The 21,777-nt window shown below is 40.9% G+C and overlaps 1 protein-coding gene across 15 annotated transcripts in view; it reads right to left on the bottom strand.

The window, feature by feature from the left end:
- Positions 1 to 21,777, bottom strand: part of TJP1 (tight junction protein 1) — a 205,941-nt gene that overhangs the window by 78,151 nt on the left and 106,013 nt on the right. For 5 of the 15 annotated variants that reach the window (XM_037510089.2, XM_037510091.2, XM_037510092.2 and 2 more), the window contains exon 1: positions 14,602 to 15,086. The exons of 9 other annotated variants lie outside the window; for them this stretch is intronic. In XM_037510089.2, coding sequence (XP_037365986.1) covers positions 14,602 to 14,628 — 27 coding nt within the window. In that variant the 5' untranslated portion in view covers positions 14,629 to 15,086. Of the gene's footprint in view, positions 1 to 14,601; positions 15,087 to 21,777 lie in introns of those variants that run through there. One more of the 15 variants, XM_054694782.1, reaches the window with a different exon arrangement.

Below are 21,777 nucleotides of genomic sequence, written 5' to 3'. Positions count from 1 at the left end.
GTACTAAGGAAACAAAGTAAGTTTTGAGTACATAAAAAATTTAAAAGTCTGCATTATCTAAACAAACACCACACACAAAAACAAAATGTCTATAAAGTCTTAAGACAGCTGACAACATAAGAGAAAATACTTGCAAACTGTACTACCTATGGTCAAAAATCCTTAACACGGAACAACAAAAAAAAAACAAACCCGAAAACACCAAAATGTAAAATGGGAAAAAGACAGATACTTCATAAAAAGGATATTAAAATGGTCCTCAAATATTAGAAAAAATATTCAAACTCACTCATAATTAGAGAAATGCAAGTTAAAATTAACACCCACATGCCATTTCCCACCTATCAAACTGACAAAAAAAATAAGCATGACAACAAAGTCTGGTGGCAGGACTGTGAGGATCCATTCATTCACATACATTTTTAGTGGAAATGCATTAGAACATCTTTCTGGAGGGAAATATGCCAATATTTAACAAAACTAATATATAGTTACCCCTTTGACCCCAGGTTTCCACTTCTAGGAAAAGTAACCTGAAAATAAAACTCCAACAAAGTGAAAATATTGCTATATGCACATATACAAGGTTATTCACTGTAGCAATGTTTATAACTGCAAATACTGGCAACAATCTAAGTGACCACACATGGGAGAGAGACAAATTCCAGTACATCTGCACAATGGAGTATTATAAACTAACAGAATGAAGACCTCTGGGAACAATGGCAAGGGCATGCCTTTAAGTGAACAAAGAAAGCGCAGGAATTGCTCTGGTATGCTAACCTCATGCAAGAAAGGGAGTAGGGTTATCTGCTCATTTGTGCAAAACAAATATAGAAATGACAAATGGGAAAATGATTACTTATAATATAAATGGGAAAAGAGCGGCGAGGAGAAAGTGGATTTGGGGTAACAGGAATGAGGAAGAAATGATGCTTCTGAGCAATTTTTTTTTTTTTTTGGCATTGCTTGGAACTACAGTAATATTTCACATACCCCAAAAACAGAAAATAATTAAAATCAAGCAGAATGAAGTAGTGGTGGTCTTGGCTTTGGGACCCAAAACGGTATACAGTTAATAAACCTCTCTGTTACAATAAATATCACAACTGGGAAAGATGGGGAAGAAAAAAAACCTGGAAAATAGTATTTTGACTGGATACTTTAACGTGGCCAAAGATCACAAAGAAGTGTACAGAAATACTACTTCTCACACCTACAGGTAGAATAGCTTAACAATTCTGTAACTACTTCATCAGTAAATTAGAATTAAACAAGTGAATGTATTATAAATTATAAGCTAATCTCTCTTTGTCAGAGAAAGTAATAATGAAAAAAACAGGAAGGCTAGAATAAAATGTGGTGGATCAAAATCAAGGTGTCAATATAAACTTAAACATTTAGTACATGTATAGATAACTAGATCTAAAAATAAACACAAATACACTTGCCTAGCTGTGACAGCTGAAAAGGCCCAGAAACAACATCAATCTAGTAGCAGTGAGCACACCTAGCTGACTGATCTTGGTTTCTAAACTCCATTCTTTGATGAGAGGATCAGGGCTCTTTGGATAAATGGCAGGTTTGAGGGGTAGATCAGGGAATATACAACATGAATCTGGAACACCTGTACCAAAAAATAAGGATGTGCTGAAAACAGAAGCATCTCCAACGCCACAATGATGTGTGCAACAAAATAATGATATAGTAGATGGTATCCATGCAATAAAATCAGCATCTATTTATCTCAAAATTATCTTGTCCAAGCTATTTTTCAATTACAAAGGGGCAAATAGTAAGTACCTCAGCAAGTGACCAAGGCCAGCATCACCAGCAGCCAGCCAGAGAGCCATCATACATATGATGGCTGTTCTCTTGATATGAGGCACACACCCATCAGTCTGAGGCATTCTTATTAAAAAAAAAAAGAATTAAAAGGCATAGGGCTTCCCCAGTGGCACAGCGGTTGAGCGCTGGGCTGCGAAGCTACCCACAGCCTCAGCAGCACCAGTTTGATCTCCGGCCACCGGCGAGGGGCCCACATGGCACACAAACCTCTCCTGCTGCCCCCGCTGCTCCCCTCAGCAGTGTACTTCATCAGTCTGCCTGTTCTGTTTCCTGCTCTGGCTCTGGTGGATTGTCTTACCCTCCCATGCTTCTGACTGTACCCAGTGCTTGTATTTTAAAAAAAAAAAAAAAAAAAAAAAAAAAGCACAATCTCAATGTAATCTTTTTTTTTTTTTTTTTTTAAAGATTTATTTATTTATTTATACAAGCACTGGGTACAGTCAGAAGCGCAGGAGGGTGAGAGAATTCACCAGAGCCAGAGCGGGGAGCAGAGCAGGCAGAAGGACCGAAGTACACTGCTGAGGGGAGCAGCGGGCGGCAGGAGAGGTCTGCGCACCATGCGGGACCCTCCTCTGGTGGCCGGGGAGCAGTCGGGGATCGAACAGGCGCTGCAGAGGCTGCGGGCAGCTTCGCAACCCAGCGCTCAACCACTGCGCCACCGGGGAGGCCCCTCTCAATGTAATCTTGAGACATCAGACAAACCCAAATTGAAATAGTAATTGACCAGCACTCACTGGAAGGGTCAAGACCATAAAAAACAAGAGGGTAAGACCAAGAAAGTAGAGGAAATATCATAGTTAAAATGGTATTATTTTGGCCATACGCATGAAATCAAAATTAGTTTCACCTGCTTATTTTTAACTTTTTCATGTGACTAAAGCTTTAACTTATGTATATGGCTCACGGGACATTTCTATTAGACAGAGCTGCTCTATCTCTTCCCAAATTTACCGGAAATATAGAGAAAGACTGTAAAGTTCGAAACGACTTCCAGCACCAAAATTCCAGACAAAGAAATTCTATAGGACAAACAATTCTGTTCCTCACCAGTCCAAGTGCAAGGGGAGAACAGGGACAGAGAGATGGGGGAACTGTGAATTCTGAGAAAATCAGGAGACGTGACAAACCACCAGAGTGGGGAGAACTTTAACTGGATCCTAATTTTGAAAAAATTTTAAAAAGAAAGATAATTAAACTTTACACTCACTAACTAATCTGAATTAGAATTTATTTTTAAAGTGTGACGTGGTAACAGTTATATTTTTTAAAAAATAGGTTTCATCTTAGAAAAAGGACAAAACTTGCAGGCTAACTATAGATCTGAGGAATACAGCAGGGGAGGAGGAGAGAGGAGTCAACACACGGGAGGGAAGAGTACAAGGGGCTATGGTAATGTGGTGGGAGACACAGACTACACTTGAGGGGAGAAATCAAATATTGTACAAAAAGGAACAACAATTTAAGAAAATAAAGTCTAATCAATTAAAAATAGTTTTTATATTTTAGAGAGATCTACTCAAATGTCTGGGATTCACTTCAAATTAATGAGAGAGAAAGGACAGAACTGGTAGAAGTATATACAAAAAAGATCAGTTGTTTGTGTTGACTGTACTGGGGGACGACAATGTAGACATTTGTTGTATTCATCTACTTTTGCATGGGTTTGAATTTTTTCCACTTAAAAAACGAAGATAACTTGAGGAGACTAGAAATTAAATATTGATTGAGAAGAGTCAAATCAAAAATGAATGCTGCTACCAAGATGCCAGGCCTCTGAGCAATTCTCCATGGGCTGGCTACTCTGTCAATTGTCTGTCCTTTCAGGAAAGAAAGCTGCTGCTAGTCCTGGAGCACCTCCTGGGAGTTTTCTAAGCTGATTTTAAACTGATGTATATTACCTGCACATGAATAACAGAGCAAAAAAAGGCAACTCTAGTCTAGAGGAGGCATCAGAAATTAAATAACCAGTAAACAAATAAATACTAGTTATTGTAAGTGCTACAAAGAGCAAGTATTTTGCTTAAAGTGAAATTCTGCTTCAAGCAGAATTCTAACCTAATTTCTGGGCACAGGACAAGGTTCTGGAAAAAAAGAAAGAGGGACAGGTGACAGGTGATGAGGGATGGAGGAGGGGAAGCGTTCCAGGTAGAAAAAACAACATGCACAAGAGCCCCAGGATAGGAAAGCACTCTTTCATTAATTCAAATAAGCAGTCCCTGTGTTGTGCTCTGCGAAACGAGATACAATCAGTATGACCTTTGTTCTCATGGAGCTTAGAGACAAGTAGGAGAAGTGAATGATCAAAAATTTCACGACTAAATATATAATCACAGGCTTAAATCAGTACTACAAAGGAAACAAAAATAGTGCCATGAGAAGAACTCAAAGAGAAACCTGGCAGGAAGAGCAGTACCTGTTAGGAACTAAAAAGAGAGCAGCATAGTTGAAGAACAGAGAGCAAGGAAGAGAAAGATGCAAGGTGGGGCTAGAGGGATAAGCAGGGGCCAAATAATTCAGTAGGAGTTTACTGACCACATTTTAGATTTTGGTCTTTCATATTTAAAAGCAGAAAGAAGCCTGGGAGTCTTAGGGTGAGTGTATGTACTGGAAAGAGGTAAGGAGGGCACTAATCAAACTTGGATTTCAAAAAGTTTATCTAGAAAAACAGATTATAAGGAGGAACAAGGGGTACAATACTACTTAGGAGGCTATCATCTGCATCACAGGAATATAGAACAAGGTTATAATGAGTGTTAGGGTAGAAGGGAGATACAAGTAGTACAGATGGAAGAAACTGAAAGATAGGAGGTGCTCAGGAAGTAAAAACTGAAGGAAAAAATTGCTAATCATTTAGCACACCAGATGGCTATCCCAATTGAGCCAGGTGTACTAGATGAAGTTTTTAATCTCTATCCTAATCCATCATACTAAAGATGGCTCTCTTAATGCTATTATAATAAATTTTTCAAAGTATCCCAGGAGCTCATGACCTTCTCTGAAAATCACAGCACATCTTGCTGGGCTGGGACTCCTAATCTATGTATAGGCTGACCTTTGTGCAGTATCAAATAATTTAGAACATAAATGAACACACACAAACCCCTCCCCCCCCCATAATTTCTATATGCCTCTCCTCTAATATTCAGATGGGTTTTACTTAAAATGTTTTAAAAAGATTTAAGTAACATAACAGCTTATAAAAGATGTCATTAACATAAAACCTTATTGTGTACTGGGCACTGGGCTGAGTACACAACAAGCCCGAGTGGGAAGGTACTATTATCATCAAACAAGAAAACATCGTCATCATTGTACAGATGAGAAAACAGCGACTAAATAGTAGAGCCAAGATTCAGATGACAGAGCCTAAACTCATATAGTAAAATGACAAAGATTTAGGATCCAAGATAACCTTTCAATCCTTATTTTACCTGACCTCTTGCTATGCAGGATCTGGCAAGTCCTTTTGCTTCAAAGTCTCTTCTCTTGCTCCACCACAGTCAGAGCAAATACTAATGAAGAACTTCTAGCATTAAGAGAACCATCAGACTGAAAATATACCTATAATCATACAGTCAATTGGCTTTTATCCCCAAGAAGAGTAGACAAGACCTGAATAGGTCATGAACATGAAAAGTTGCTCAATCTCATCTAATTATAGAAATGTAAATTAAAATTACAGTGAGACTGCATTAAAGACTCCCCAGAAGGGCTAAAATTAAAGTGTATGATAATACCAAGTATTGGTGAAAATTCAATTCCCAACAGTAGAATGATTAAACTATGATGCAGTCACACAACAGAATACAGCAAAGATGAATGAATCTATATATACAACACAGAAACCTTAAAAACAAACCTCAAAACAGTGGCTGCCTTTGAGGAAGAAGGGTGGATGTCACTAGGAAGGTCACAACGTATGGATCTTAAGATCAGGACAGTGGCTAACTTAGCAAGGTAATGTTAGTAGGAAGGGGGAGGAGGACGGGGGTGGGGAAGCTTCTGAGGAGCTGGCAGTGTTTTATTCCTTGACCTGGAGAGTGTTTACATGTGTTCACTTTATAATAATTCATTAATGTAGACTTGCTTTATGTAGTTTTATATAGGTATTACATTTCACAATAAAACGGTATAAGGAATTAATCAGCTGGCAACATTTAAGTCAAGGTAATTTACATAAAAATCCAGACTTACAACTTGTTTTGAAAAACTGGACTGTCAGGCCTGCCTTCTTCCATGAAGACAGCCAACTGAACTGAACTACTTCCTCAGATCAGCTTGTGCCCTCTGACTGCTGGGTTCTACCTTTTATGATTCATGCTACTGATCTGTCCTAAGACTCACCTGACACCATCCCGTACTCATGCCTCTGACACTCCTTTTGGAACACATGAATATATAAGTCTGTGCATGTATGACTTATGAAGTGTATAAGCAGGTGTGTGATTAACTTAAGTAAATATAACTTCATATTCCTCATCTATAAAATAGAGATAATAGTGGTACCTAACAGAGCTGTAAAGCGCTAATAAATGAGCTAATAGATTAAAAAAAAAAAAAAAGCCACTTAGGTTAGTATTTGTCACAGAGTCAGCATTCAAAATTAGGTGGCCACTATTAGTTACAGACATGTTTCTCCTATTTACATCTAGAATGTAAATCTACTTGCCGACACACTGTCTTGTGGTTTTACGGGCAATACAACATATCACAATATGGGTTCTATATGTTAGTGACGCCGAGAAAGACTTTTCTTTGGAAACTATTTGATTTTACTTGTTTTTATCCAAAGCATGTACTTCTGATTGTGGCTTTTACTGGTCTTATCAGAATTGGTTAATGGATACCTACTAAAACATACTTTGATATGATGGATTTTAACACTTTAACAATAAAATGCCCTAAAAATTAAAACATATGAATATCAAAAACAGCTTTTACCTAGTTGTTAGTACTCCAATGGCCAGCTAATATGCTTATTTAATTCATTCCTCAGACATAGGTATACAATATTTTCGTCCAAAACACCACAAAGCTCTAACTCCAAACTATTTTTTCTTCAATGTGAATTTGGCAGTAAGCCCTCATACAATGGAGAACTATGAATTTCATACATAATACAATAAAAACTAACGTTTTCAGTTACAACATCCATTATCTCACAAACACAATGCTGAGAAAAAGATGTAACCCACAACAGAATCCACAGGTAAAGTTCGCACGCAAAAATCACGGTTTAAAGATTACATGATTGAGAGGTAAAGTTAAAAGGTAAGTTAGGAAATGAGTAACACTGAAGACAAGATAGTTGTAATCTTTAGGGGAGGAGGTTGTGATCCAGAAATGGCACATTAAGGATTCCACCACTACAGTACTAGATTTGTTGCTATCCGCCCACATCACTGAAACCCTCCCTGAATACAAAGCACTCTCAAGCACCAAGAACTGGTATATACTAGGTAGTCAAGAAATACTTGACTGTAGAATACCTTTCAAAATTCCAAACTGTTCAATGTGCTAGATGCTAAATATAACACTAAATAGTAAGTGTATCTGTCCACTTTCCATGTAAGTATAGTCAAGGAGTTATAAATATGTAAGTAAATTCTAATTATAATTCTTAATCTTTTTCTCCTGTTGAGATACTTTTACCAAACCCATGCAAACCACCTTTATTTGAATGTATCCAGATTCAATTCAAACAAACAAAAATTAACAAGGAAAAACGCAAACTCATAGGAACCCCAGACTCTAGATACATCTTCTAGATATACCTTCCGTAGCTTAAAAAAAAAAAAAGCAGAAGGCTGTGTTACTCTAAAAATACAGTAAGTGTGCTCATATTTATTTTTAAAGAGTAAACAAGGCAAACTCTTTGAATCTTCAAAATGAATTACACATTTCACAACTAATTACTACAATATAGAGCAGTTGGAAACCATAAGCTTTAAGAGGACTGGGATCCAAAACAAACTGTGTTCAATTTATCTCTGTCTCAGAAGAATTTAGTCATTACTGATATCCTCTCGGATTTCAGAATTATATATTAAGAGAGCTGATCATAAATTATGCTTAATCCAGTCAATCTTTTTTTTGTTTTTGTTTTTTTTTTATAGAGGCGTGTTTTATTTTATTTTATTTATTTGTTTGTTCATTTTGTTTATACATGCACTGGGTACAGTCAGAAGCACGGGAGGGTGAGAAAATTCACCAGAGCCAGAGCGGGGAGCAGAGCAGGCAGAAGGACCGAAGTACACTGCTGAGGGGAGCAGGGGGCGGCAGGAGAGGTCTGCGTGCCATGTGGGACCCTCCTCCAGTGGCCGGGGAGCAGCCGGGGATCGAACCAGCGCCGCAGAGGCTGCGGGCAGCTTCGGAACCCAGCGCTCAACCGCTGCGCCACCGGGGAGGCCCAATCCAATCAATCTTAAAGATTATTACTGACAATTTCAAAAGAGTGAAAATTTCTAAGAAAACCAAGAGGGGGTAAAAAGTGTTTGCTCTTTGAGAAGGCACCCTATTTAAGAAAACAAACCCAAAACATGCCTAATTAAATCAGCTATAAAGCTATATGCTTATGTTTAATTAAATCAGGAATATGCTAATCTTTATGCTCCAAATTGGTATTCACATAGTTGTATTAACTCTTGCTTTCACTTCCCTTTGGAACACTTCCCAGCATTCACCAAATACAAGAGTTAGACTGTATATGAAATGTACTGACAAAACAAAGGAACGAAAACTTATCTTTTGATCTGTCCCAAAGCTAAGGGCTGAGACTCAGTTTTTAACACTATATATACAACAGGGTTTTACATTAATGCAGCAGCATTTCATGGTATAAATAATGTCAACATTGGTTTACTCCTGTTCTAAAGCAGTACTGTAAGTCAATCTTTCAGAGTCCATTTATTTTCACCCACTTTTAGACTGTACAATGAAATTTCCTATCCAACTACCCACCACACACTTCTCATTAGTGAGAACTGAACTGTTTAAGAAGGAATGGAAATAAAGCACCTGGCTAACCCATGAAGGCGCAACCTGAAGCCTCTCTTCTCTGCAATAAATAAATTAACATGTACTGTTGGTCAGAGATAGCAAAAGCCCTATTTTCATTACTTGTTTATACTGAAAATACTGTTCTGAGACACTTGTGCTAATTTTAGACTAAATATGAAATTCTGCTAAACTATCCCAATGTCTCTCTTCCCACATAATTGAAAACTTAAATTAGTAAGGTTTCTCAAGATTGCCTTTCAAAATTCAGCTATACAAAGCCACGCTTCCAGTCATATACTTCAGAAACATCTAACAGACACAGTCGAACATTTGAAAATATCACAGTAGACATGTACTATCTTCTAAATCTCATTTAGTATTTTATCAAAAACTCTACTAATGAAAAATAACTTTGCTCATTCCTCTAAGCTTTTCTTCAGTCATTACAATCCTCCTGGATTCTAGTCCTCCTGGATTACATCCCTCCTAGAATGAGCTGTGACTGAGCAGTGGCATTGATGGGTGACATTCCACAAGAACTTAGAGCAGAATTCACAGTATTTCCGCAGACTGAATTTTTATCATGTTAGGACTATGTCAAGAAACAGTATTACGTTTCCAAATTTTTCCACCAAAATTATTATTTTTAAATACATTTTTCCTCAGCAGCCTGATGATCTGTCTTATTTATACTCAGTTTTATTCTTAGAACTGTACTGAGTTTACATTGGGTCTCTAAATAGAAAAAAGATTAAAGAGCAAGTAAAAGTGAACCAGTACATTGTTTCCAGGATTGGAAAAAAGGGTTGAACTACTGTAATCTTTTTCCTACATAACCAAACAGGAAACAGCCCCACATACACTGCAGCAGAGTTCCAAAGTCACACACTGGTTTCAACCTCATTTGCTGGTGTGGATGGCTGGCCTATAATCACTGACAGCAATCAATGAATAGCATAATTTTCCTTAAATATGAAATAAATGGTAAGTTTGCAAGTTTCTAAAATGAAAGCATCAGTATTCAAAAAAAAAAAAAAAGAAAGAGGAAAAAGGTCCTTTCCTAACCATGTAGAGCAATTTATGTCATTAAACAGCCTGGGAGAAAAGGCACCATATAATTTGAAAAGTAACTGTTTTAAGGAAATGTCCTAAAATGAACTTAAGAGTTGTGACTATATGGGGCCTCCCCTGGCAGTGCAGGTGGTTGAGCACGGCGCTGTGAGGCTGTCCGCAGCCTCTGCAGCGCCGGTTCGATCCCAGCCGGCCCGGGAGGGTCCTGCATGGCTAGCAGACCTCTCCTGTCTCTCTCGCTGCTGCCCTCAGCAGTGTATTTCGGTCAGTCTGCCTGTTCTGTTTGCCACTTTGTCTCTGGTGAATCCTCTCACCCGCCTGCGAATCTGGCCTGTACCCCAGTTCTTGTGTAAATAAATAAAATCTTTTTTTTAAAAAAAAAAAAGTTGTAAATATATGAAGATACTGGCCAAGTAAAAAAACTGCAATTTTAACCGTGAGAGTCTAAAATGCCAGACTAACAAAAGATGAAAAGTCTTTGCCTTATATATTATAAAAATATTTATAGTGAGGGTCTCACTGGTGGCACAAGAGGTTAAGTCTCAGCACTATGAAGCAATCTCTAACCACTGCAGCACTAGTTCAATCCCTGGCCAGGAAGCTAACCCATATGGCACGGCAGACCTCTCCTGTCTTGCCAGCTGCTTCCCTCAGCAGTGTATTTCAGTCTGTCTGCCTGTTCTGCTCCCCACTCTGTCTCTGGTGATTCCTCTAGCTCCCACCCCCATCTCTGACCTACACCCCAGCTCTTGAATGCATAAATAAATAAATCTTAAAAATAAAATTGTAATGAAAAATAAATCTTGAACAGCAGACACAGAAAAATATAACTACAGTGAAACTCATTAAAATGTGGCAGACACAATCAAGAAAATTCTCATAAAGCACATTAGTTTTTAAGTTTCCCTTTAATGTAATATGAAGCAAAATAGGCTTTGATCAGTAAGTATCAAAATTAAAACAGCCACTCAGGACACAATTCTTATCTATACCATAGACTAACTTTGTTACTAGTTTTTATCCCATTATTTAGTTAATTTCTAGTTATTTACTTTCAAATGTTAGGCTACTAAGAAAAAATCCATTGTACCTTACTTGATACAACAAACTGATTCCTGAGAAATGGTGTAAATAATTTTCATATCAAACTACTTTCAAATTTTAGAGATAACCATAGGAAAAACAAAATACTGTGCCTGAGCAGCAAAATTTAGTAAGTATATAACACTGTACTACAGTTTTAAATTTGATTGCTTCCTTTGAAACAGTCTGAAAATCCAAAAGTCATTGCAACTTCTTTCAGTCACTTTCTGTGACTCAACCAATTGAAATGCTCTAATAATTATTCACGTCATTTTCTTAAATAATTAAATTATTCCTTGTGGAGACAAGAACCACTCTCAAATTCCTCTTTTCAGCTTTTGACTAAGTTTATATGAGGTACATTAGTAATTCTGTTTGCAAATTCAGATGTATAGCACACATATAAAAACCTTTTCCTTTACTACTTCTTACCCTAGCAGTATTAGAGATGCCTTTTCCAACTCAGGTATGTATTTGGAAAAATCTATCCTATACTTTATTCTAATATTTATAATATCTTTTATTTGCTCCTTCTCAAAAATTACATTTGTATTTTGCCTATAGCCTAAGGCAGAAAACAAACGTTTAAAAAAAAGGATAACCAGGGCCTCCCTAGTGGTGCAGGGGTTAAAGACAGCACTATCAACTATTGACAGCTACTGCAGCACAAGTTAGATCCCCAGCCAGGCAGGGAGCAACCCTCACTGTGCAGGAGGTGCAGCAGACCTCTCCTGCCTGCCTGCTGCTCCCCTCAGCAGTGTATTTCAGTAGATCTGGCTGTTCTGCTCCCCACTCTCTCTGGTGAATCCTCTCACCCTCAGCAGCTCCGCACCTCTGGCTTACACCACAGTTCTTGCATGCATAAATAAATAAATCTTAAAAAAAAAAAGGATAACCAACAGTACCTACTCTATATAATGAACAACCCATCCTTTCTCCAAAAACCTACCATGTTATCTTTTATCATGTATTCCTAATTTTCCCTTTCACTGGTTAAGTGAATTTAGGCAAATTATCTGTTTCAATTTCCTCATCCATGAAGTAGGGCTAATAGCAGTGCACACTGCATCGTTACGTTAAGAATTAAATCAGTTAATTCATGCTAAGCACTTAGGACAATACCTAACACATCAGATGCTGATCATAATCACTAAAAGCTCATAAATTCCCAAATGCTTCTGGACTCTGTGATTCCACTGTCTATTCTGGGGCAGACAGATTGCACTAAATTACTTTGAATGTGTAACACATTAGGCTTTCTGATAGGACCACCTTCTTTTTCCAAAGCTTCCTGGCCACCACTCATTGATTTTATCAAAATTTCTCATCGATATGTCAAGTTTTCTACAATATCTCACTGGAGTTCTATTGGGAACTGGACTGCATTTACATACCAATGCCAGGAAAACTGATAATATTCTATAATATTAAACTCTTCACTGAGAAAGTACAGTGTGTTATCTCATTCAGGTTTTAATTTGTCCTTAAAAATTCAGTAACTTACCAACAGTTACTACATTTATTCCTGGGTATATTTTAAGAAAAATGCAGCGATATACAACAGAATTTTAAATGCACATACCCTTTGACCCAAAAATCCATTTTTAAAAGTTTGACATATGGTAAGACTTTAGAAGTGACAAATATAAAAATACAAGGCTACTTACTACGACAGCAAAATCTTGAAAACTAAATGTCTATCAATAAAAGACGATGATGATTGGCAGGTTATTTGTGGAATGGAAAACTATTCAACTGTTACAAATACAGAACCAAAGGTATTGCTCAGAGAAGAGTTTTACAAACTCCTACACTAAAAACAAAACAAAACAAAACTGCAAAATGTCTTCTTTTTTCACTGAAGAGTGAAAAACAAGTAAGAGTGCAGGAAACAAAAGTATCATATGTGAAGTACTGAATACAGTCTGGTTTTTAGTAAGCAATTTAATCACCTTAAAAATTTAAACGTCCCTTGAGGAAAGAGTTGGTTGAGTATTATTTCATTGCACCTATTTTTATGGCCTGCCCTGTTGAATGTTAGATGTAATGGTCCCATTAAAATAAAAAGTTCTCAACTCACATTTTACTGGTAAATATTTTAGAATGCAAACGTACCTACGATGCGGTATTCAACTTAGTGATACTTTTCAATATGCCATAAAATCTCAGTACAATTCAGGAGGAAAATTATCATTTCTAAATCATCTTACTGTAACAATCTATTGAAACCGTGTTCTCTCCAACCCCAAACGTTTTTAAACTGTTTGTGTCTGGAATATCAAGAGCCAGAGATTACACTTCGGAAACAAAATGACATTCTACGTCACTTGGAAACAAAACTTATCCTGCTCGGAAAGGAAGCCCCAGAAAAGGCAAATTATGTGAGCTGATTTTAAAATCAAAGCAAATATCTAGTCTTTATTTTAAATCTCTGAATCAAGTTCTATCTTTAGATAGCTCTTAAGCAAGATAAGGTCAAATAAACAAAAAAAAGGCACAAATTAGTCATTTCAAAAAGAAACAACACTGTCGTCGTTGAAAGACTCTAATCTCTACTAAATGTTAACTTAACTTCTGCCAGTCAGAAACCAAGGTCCTGAGCTCAGTAAACTTCAGGCCATATTATTGCACCTGCTCCCATACGCTATGAAGAAACATTTCAAACAGACAAACACACAAAACCACTACCTGCTGGAGTTTAAAGTAATTAACTAATTTAGAAATGGGGGAAGATTTTCACTCCACATTTCTGTACTTCTTCCTGTGACTGTTAGAAAAAGCAGGCCTTACTTTGTGAAGAAAAAGGATAAAACGCACGAAAGGATGATTTTTAACCGCTATTTAGGAACTTCCTTCCACTTTCGCACGTCTCAGACACACTGCTTTCGAAGCACAGAGAAAACGGCATAATGCCACAGAGCGCACGAAAAATATGAAAGAAAAGTGTCCCTTTTTGCCTTCATCTGTCCACGGCAGGATGATTTCACGTTCCTTTTGGGCAGCTAAACTCAAATGAAACTATTAGAAAGCATTAAAGGGCGAGCGTTTTCGTCGTTACCTTAAATAAATAATGCAGCGTGGGGAAGGGAAAAAAAAAAAAAAAAAAAAAAAAAACCCAGCCCGACCTACAGGACACAGCTGAGCGCTCGGCCGCCGGGGTGTCTTATCGCCGGGCGCGCATACCTCGGGGAGTGACATCAGATCGAAACTCCACGGTTTCGCCGGCGACCGGCCACTCCTCCGGGACGGCAGCTCCCGGCCGGCCGGCGAGGACACCCCGCGCCCCACCTCGGCCCGCCCGGGCCCGGCAGCCCCATCCGGCGCGAGTTCGGCGGCGCGGGACCTGTTGCGCGTCCCCGCCCGCCGCCGCCGGAGCCAGGCACGGCCGCGGGCAGCGCTGCACCTGCCCGGCCCGCCGCGCCCCGCGCGCCCCCCGCCGCGCCCCGCCGCGCCCCCGCCCCGGCCCCCCGCGCCCCCTCGGCCCCCCCGGCCCCTCGCCCCCCGCCGCCGCCCCGGGCGCTCGGGCAGCCGCCGGCGGGAGGGCGGGAGGGCGCGGGGGGCCGCGCCCGCCCGGGCCCGGCGCGGGCGCGGGGCGCTCACCTTGGCGGCCGCCGCTCTGGCGGACATCTTGTCTCTCCCGCGCCGCGCGCCGCGCCTCGGACCCGAAGCTGCGCGCGCTGGGCCCGCCGGCTCCTCACGCCGCAGCCCCGATAAACATCTCCCGGAGCGCGCGCGGCGGGGCGGGGGCGGCCGGGAGGCCCGGCCCAGGGGAGGGGACTCCGCGCGGACAAAAAGTCCGGGAAGCGCCCGCCGCCCCGCCCGCCCCGCCCGGGGCTTCTCCGCGGGGCGCGCCGGGCCGGCGCCTCCCTCCGAGGGCGGCCACTCGCTCGGCCTCCCGAGGCGCTCGCCGCCCGGCCACGTCGGCTCCGCCCGCTCGACGCTCGGCGGCCCCGCGGGCCCCGGGCCTCCCCGCAGCCCGCCGGCGGCTCCTCGGAAGCGGCTCCGCGGCAACTGCCCCGCGGCGCGGCGCCGGCCTGGGACGCGGAGCGACGGGCTCAGCCGGCGCCGGCAACTGCGGCGGCCACGCAAACCTGCCGGCCCGGCCCGGCCCACTGAGCATGCCCGGCCGGGGGCGGGGCGAGCGGGGGCGGGGCGAGCGGGGGCGGGGCGAGCGCCGGGGGCGGGGCGAGCGCCGGGACCCTGCTCCCTCCAGGGGTGCGACCCCGGTGGCGGAAGGAAAAGCCCAGTTACCGAAGTTTCCGAGGCCGTTTCCGCCGCCTTGCGAGTCTTCCTGTTTGTTTGCATCAAACGTCCGGCTTTCAGTGCCCGGGAGAAGGAAGCCCCTGCACCAGAGCTGGTCGACGTCTCACTTGGCCGCTCGCCCAACGAGCCCCGCCGCGTGAGCCCGGGCAGCAGGCGGCCAGGAAGGCTGGCCTGGAATGTACCTGATGGTCGTTCCCTTGACCTGGGGGATACTGAGGGTCGCAGCTGTCACCACAGCCCCGGGCCGCGTGGATTCCATTGAAGGAGAATGCTTTTTTTTTATAAAGCGCATCCTGGCTTTCATCTCTGAGGACCTGACAACCAGGGTCAAAAGCCTGGCTCTCACTCTCCAAAAACCCAATGTCCTGACTACAGCTAGGAGCTGGATCCTGGGCAAGCGGGCTGAGAAATGCCCTGGAAACCTGCACTGTCTCCGCCCATCTGCGCTGGGCCTCAGATACATCCAGGCTTTCTCCCGTCCATCTAGACAGGGAGCTCAAATGTGCATTTTTGGCATCAAAATTGCTGGGATTCTTAGTTGTGAGTTAAGGGGTCCGGCTGCCTTGCATTTCTAAACCCACCCCTCCCAGCTCGCAGGACAGAAAAAGGTGGAAAGCCAGGCAGTCAGTCTAGTCCAGTTTAATCAGCCAAGACACTCTTTCCACAATGCTGACAGCCTTGCTAAACACCGAGAACATATAGGAAACCATTCCCAGGCCTCGTTACGCGTTGTGAAATGCAGAAAGCGCTCCACAAATGTCACTAATTCTTGGTAATATTAAGTAAGTTTAAAGTATGGTTTTCCCTTTAGAATTCAACTTTAGTAAAAGAGCAAACTTCTTTTAACCAAAAACTATCCATATGTCACACATAAATAAATATCAATTAACCTCTCAATTGAGTTTGCAACCTGAAGTTTTTCTAAAGTAGAAAAAAGCATGCTGCAAATGAAATCTTTATTCTTTTTTTTTTCCTTTATTCTCCCTGGCATAAAAATGATTGAAGTCACTTATGTTTTAAAGTTTTAAAGTGTGTAATTTCTTTCTGAGCACGGTACGATTTAAGAATTAAGGGTCTCCTTGGTGGCACAGGGGTTAAGTCAGCTCTATCAAGCCACTGAGGCACCAGTTGGATGCCCAGCCAGGGAGCTAACCCACATGGCACAGCAGACCTCTCCTGTCTTGCCCACTGCTCCCCTCAGCAGTTTATTTCAGTAGATTCGCCTGTTCTGCTCCTCACTCTGTCGCTAGTAAATCCTCTCACCATCCCCCCCACTTGTGTTCTACTCCCCAGTCTTGTATGCAAAAATAAATGATAATAAATCTTTTAAAAAGAAGAATTATGATTAAAATGTTCTTATCAGCAAACACTATTTTTTAAAACTTCGGGAATTTGGTTTTTTTAAAGGTAGTTGTGGAAGACCGTTCCCATATTTATTACCCCTGCCATTTAATAAGATGTGCAATCGGTGTAACCTGCCTATACCTAGGTATAGTATCTTTACTAGCACCTAAACCTAGAGAAAGTATCTACCAATGCAATATGACCTTTCCTTTTTGGCTCATTTATCATTTTTACATCAAGTAATCACATTGAAATTCTAGATTATAATGATTTGTCAAAGTGTAACAGGGTGGTACCCAGGAAAGGGGGAGGTTCCAGATTCCCTGTCCCACCCAAATGGAGGGTGGAGCTGAGCAGGGAGAGAAGAAGCTGCAGAGGAGACTGAGGAAGGAAGCAGGATGGAGCCAGAAGGAGACCTGGAGGAGGCGCCTGGAGCCAAGAGACACGTGAAGAAACTGCGCTTGTCTTTTGGTTGTGGACTGGGTGACACAGATGTGGGTGAGACCCGTGGGGAGGGGACCATGGCAGCTTTTATCTTGATGTTGATTTTGCTCTTTTCCTTCCGGGCTTGTCTGGTTGTTTCTGACCCTTTTCTGTGGGTCCCCACTGGAAGGTGCTTTAGACTTGTGTCAGGCTTTGGGGCTTTGCTCTGGGCCAATCCCATTTGGATGGCGTTTTACCCACGAGGGGATGGGTAACTTTGGGTGCTTGATTTAGAAACTAGATTCTTTGCCTTTCCTGTATTGTTTCCTAGTTGTATTAAAGTTCCTTTCCATTAAAGTCTCATATGTTTTGTGTTGATGCGGCGGATGGCAGAACCCATTTAGAATAGGCAGGTTTGCAGGGTTTGGTCTGCCCCTCTCCCTGCCTTGTAACAAAAGGCCTAATATCTCTGATTACAGTTTTATTTTACTGCTTTCACTATGGTATAAAAATAATGAAATCAGACCAAAAAAATTTCACCTTGAGAATACCATACATTAAGAATTAAAAGTATTCAATGATTAATAGTATCCTTTTAAATTAAATGTATAAAATCTATAACTGTATACAATCTTAGGCATTTCCTTTTCTCCAAAGAAACAAGAGAGCATTTTGGTCATTTGTAAAAATAAAAGCTAAAACACTACTGTCAAGAATTCAAAACACATCTCCATTCCTACAGTTTATATTTGGGGAAATGCTTTGATAAGCTGTGGAAAGCATAAAACCCAACTTCATATAGTTGTTCTTTAACAATGAAGAGTTTATCCATTGAACATCATTGAATACCAAAAAAGTTTCAAATTATACCATAAATTTAATGCTTACATATGAATGTAGTTATAACTCTTCTAGATCTAGATGGGAAGAAATGCAAGCAAATCTGGGATTTTCATTTAGAATTACAATAAAGTTTAACCAAGAATTTCTTTTGATTGCACAGATTTATCATATTTCTCATCATCTAATGCAAACTGAACAGGAAACTAAGAAACCACAACACTCACAATGACAACTTCCTGTGGGATTTTTGGTGTCTGCGGCTTAGAAGGGAGGAGAAAAAAAAAAAAAAGAGTTCGTGTGTAAAATTGTTATAAATCTTAGGTAGAAACATTTGGTAAAACCACCTTGATGAAATGGACAACTAAATCCACATCCACATTTATATATGTATGTTTATGCTTCCATTACAAAAATATCCTTAGAAAAGCATATTTACATTATTTTTGATATGAGCTGTGAGTTTATGCATGAAATGAAAAGGGGAAGTATTATGTCACTGTGGTAGAACATGAGACTGTCTTGGTAATGTCACAGGGGAGAATATATGCAAAATACTAGAAGTAGAAGAACTTTATCAAAGCATTGAAACAACAGAGAAGTAATCCTGGCTTCACGCTTATGTTACATCTTTAAAATCTGATAAATTTTGCTTCAGAACATTCCTCTGCCTATAAAGTCATATAACAAGGAAGAGCTTTTAATTTTTTTTAAAGAGTTATTTTTATTTATTTATACAAGCACTGGGTACAGTCAGAAGTGCGGAAGGGTGAGAGAATTCACTAGAGCCAGAGCAGGGAGCAGAGCAGGCAGAAGGACCAAAGTACACTGCTGAAGGGAGCAGCGGGAGGCAGGAGAGGTCTGCGTGCCATGTGGGACCCTCCTCCGGTGGCCAGGGAGCAGCTGGGGATCGAACCGGTGCTGCAGAGGCTGCGGGCAGCTTCGCAACCCAGTGCTCAACCACTGCGCCACCAGGGAGGCCCGAGCTTTTAATTTTTTTAAGATTTATTTTTATTTTATTTATGCATACAAGAAGTGGGGTGTAGGCCAGAGGTGAGGGGGTTGAGCGAATTCACCAGAGCCAGAGTCGGGAATAGAACAGGCAGATCTACTAAAATATACTGCTGAGGGGAGCAGCGGGTGAGACAGGAACGGTCTGCTGTACCATGTGGGTCAGCTCCCTGGCTGGGGATCAAACGCACGCCTTATTATGACATAATAAGTAAATGTAAATATATATTTCCTAGCTCGTGCTATTGAAAAGTCTAGAAGTAATAAAGATTCAACAGTAATGAACATTTCCAGTGCCGATATTGTATTACCCAGCCAGGAGTGGCTGATTGCAGTTATGCTGCAAGAAACATACAAGAGAGCCCTAGTATCATAGTATTCTAGGCCAGAAAGCAAGGAAGTTCTCAAATAATGGATCAAAGAGGTATAGAAGTCAACAACAAGGAACTCCCATTGGCCAAAGATAAAACAGCTTGAGTGCAAAACCTGTGAGTGAAACACACGAAATATCTAAAACCCAAGAATTCATATGATAAAAAGGAACCCCAAACAATTACTCACAAATAAGTTTATAAAGAAACAACTAGATATAACCCTGGAATAACTTGGGTACCAGCTCCTTACTCTGTCAGCTGTCAATCAAAAGGAAATGCAAACTATTTTAGATAAAGAAATAACTCTAATTTTTTAAAAAAGATTTATTTTATTTATTTACACATACAAGAACTGGGGTGTGGGACAGCGGTATAGAGGGTGAGAGGATTCACCAGAGACAGAGTGGGGAGCAGAACAGGTAGAATGACTGAAATACACTGCTGAGGGGAGCAGCAGGCAAGACAGGAAAGGTCTGCTATGCCATGTTGGGTTAGCTCCCTGGCCGGGGATTGAACTTGTGCTACAGTGGCTGGAGATTGCTTGATAGTGCTGTGACATTAACTCCTTGCTCCACCAGGGAGGCCCCACAAATTAACTCTAAACTAATGAGTGAACGTTCCTTATAAAAAGAACTACAGTTAATTAATTTGGAAAGATGATAGCTTTAGGGAACCATCACTTCATAATACTTATTGAAATACCAGATTCAGGCAACAATCATCAAAAGGTCAATCCACTGGTCAATGCTTAGCATCTTTAAAGACAAGCAGACATTTCTGTCTCCCTTGTAATGTAACTGGAAGTACTACCTATAAATGATGCCTGCCCCTAAAGTAACTTAAATGAAATTTGGCTCATAGGACTAACTGTCATAATCAGAAATACAGGGGATAGAAATGCAAGTTAAATGACTCCACAGGCAGACAAATGCAGAATGTGGGAGGATGTAAATAAGAAAACTGACTCAGTTTTTAACAAGTCAATAGGAAAAAAGGAAAGAAATGCAAGTTGAGATTGCTAAGGCTCTTCTATGAATTCCTTTTCAAATCTACCTACAAAAGACATTTTTGAGAAAATGGGAAATTTGATTGTGGACTGAGTGTTAGATGATACCTTCTTAAAGGATACTGAATCAAAGGGATACAGAATCCAATAAGAAACTCCCATTGGCCAAAGACAAAACAATTTGATTGAAACATACTAAATATCTAAAACTCAAGGATTCATAACAGTAAAAGAGCCCCCAAAAATTACCTGTTGATACAAGTATACATAGAAACCATATTGAGTGATACTGAGATGTAATTGCATTGGGGCTGGCTGCATAGGTAAGGCGCTCCTTTTCAGGAGAGGCATACTGAAATATGTAGACTTGAAATAGCACAATGTTTGGGACTTGCTCTAAAAAATTTCAGCCAAGAGGCACCAAATGTAGCACAACGTTGAAAATTGATGACATGTATTTGAGATTTTTTCATCACGAATATCAACAAAAACAAATATTCATGTCAGCAAATTGTAAATAATTGCCAGAAATTCTCCATCCCTGTTTGGATGCTTTGCTGCAATGTGACACTGTAGCTCTTCTCATCAAGAGTTGGGATCTTTTTCCCATTCCTTCATCGGGGAGCAGGGTGACCTGTCTTAGCAAAAGAGCAAACAAGATACAAGCAGAAGCTTAAAAAATACATGGGCACTGGACTTGTTCTCCTTTGCTGCTGAGAACCCTGAGACCATCATGGGAATTAGCCTGCTGGTCACAGAGAAAAGTCAGCGAATCTCTAGACACAAGTGAGAGAATTAGCCAAGCTATAAACTGACAGGATCTACATGAGTGAGCCGGGGTAAGTCTAGTAAAATAACTACTTAGCTGATCTGAGCCCAAATTGCTGGCCAGCAGAATCAAGAATCATTTTTTTTTTTAAATTTATAAATACTGGGGTAGTTTGTTATGCAACAACAGGAGCAACACACACACACACACACACATTCACAACAAGCTTCTTAATACTTAGTACTGGCACATGGCATGCACTCAAATAAGGGCATCTGAATGGGGATTCCAAATCGTTAGAAAATGATGTATATGAAAATTGCTCTAAAGGCCCCAAAGGTTTAGGCAGACTACTTCCTTTCCTATATGTGGTAGTTATTCCATTGACAGAGGCAGGTATGGCAGATGGATGGTACAGAACTTATTTTCTTTTGAACACTAATAAATCTGGCTGTCTCTAGTCAATCTTGGCCAGATGCTACAGAGACAGTATTTGGAACTGTGGAACTGCCTCTCTCCCCTGACACAGGCCCCCACCCCAAATGTCAAGTGTAGAGATGGCACATCTGTAAGCCTTCTGGCTCTCCCTCCCCTAAGGGCTGGGGCTATCCTAGCTCCTATGAAAATATCTGGGGCACATTCTAAGAGGCAGCTTTCAACTCTATGTACTCTAAGAACAAATCACATTTCCTCTTTATCACAGAGATTTAGCTGTAAATGCAGACATAAGGTCTAATCAGAGATTG

The sequence above is a fragment of the Talpa occidentalis genome, unplaced genomic scaffold (assembly GCF_014898055.3).
Source record: "Talpa occidentalis isolate TD23 unplaced genomic scaffold, MPIMG_talOcc4v2.1 talOcc4.14, whole genome shotgun sequence".
Taxonomy (NCBI): Eukaryota; Metazoa; Chordata; class Mammalia; order Eulipotyphla; family Talpidae; genus Talpa; species Talpa occidentalis.
Note: the sequence above shows the minus strand (reverse complement) of the source record. Positions and strands in the feature narration are given on the sequence as shown.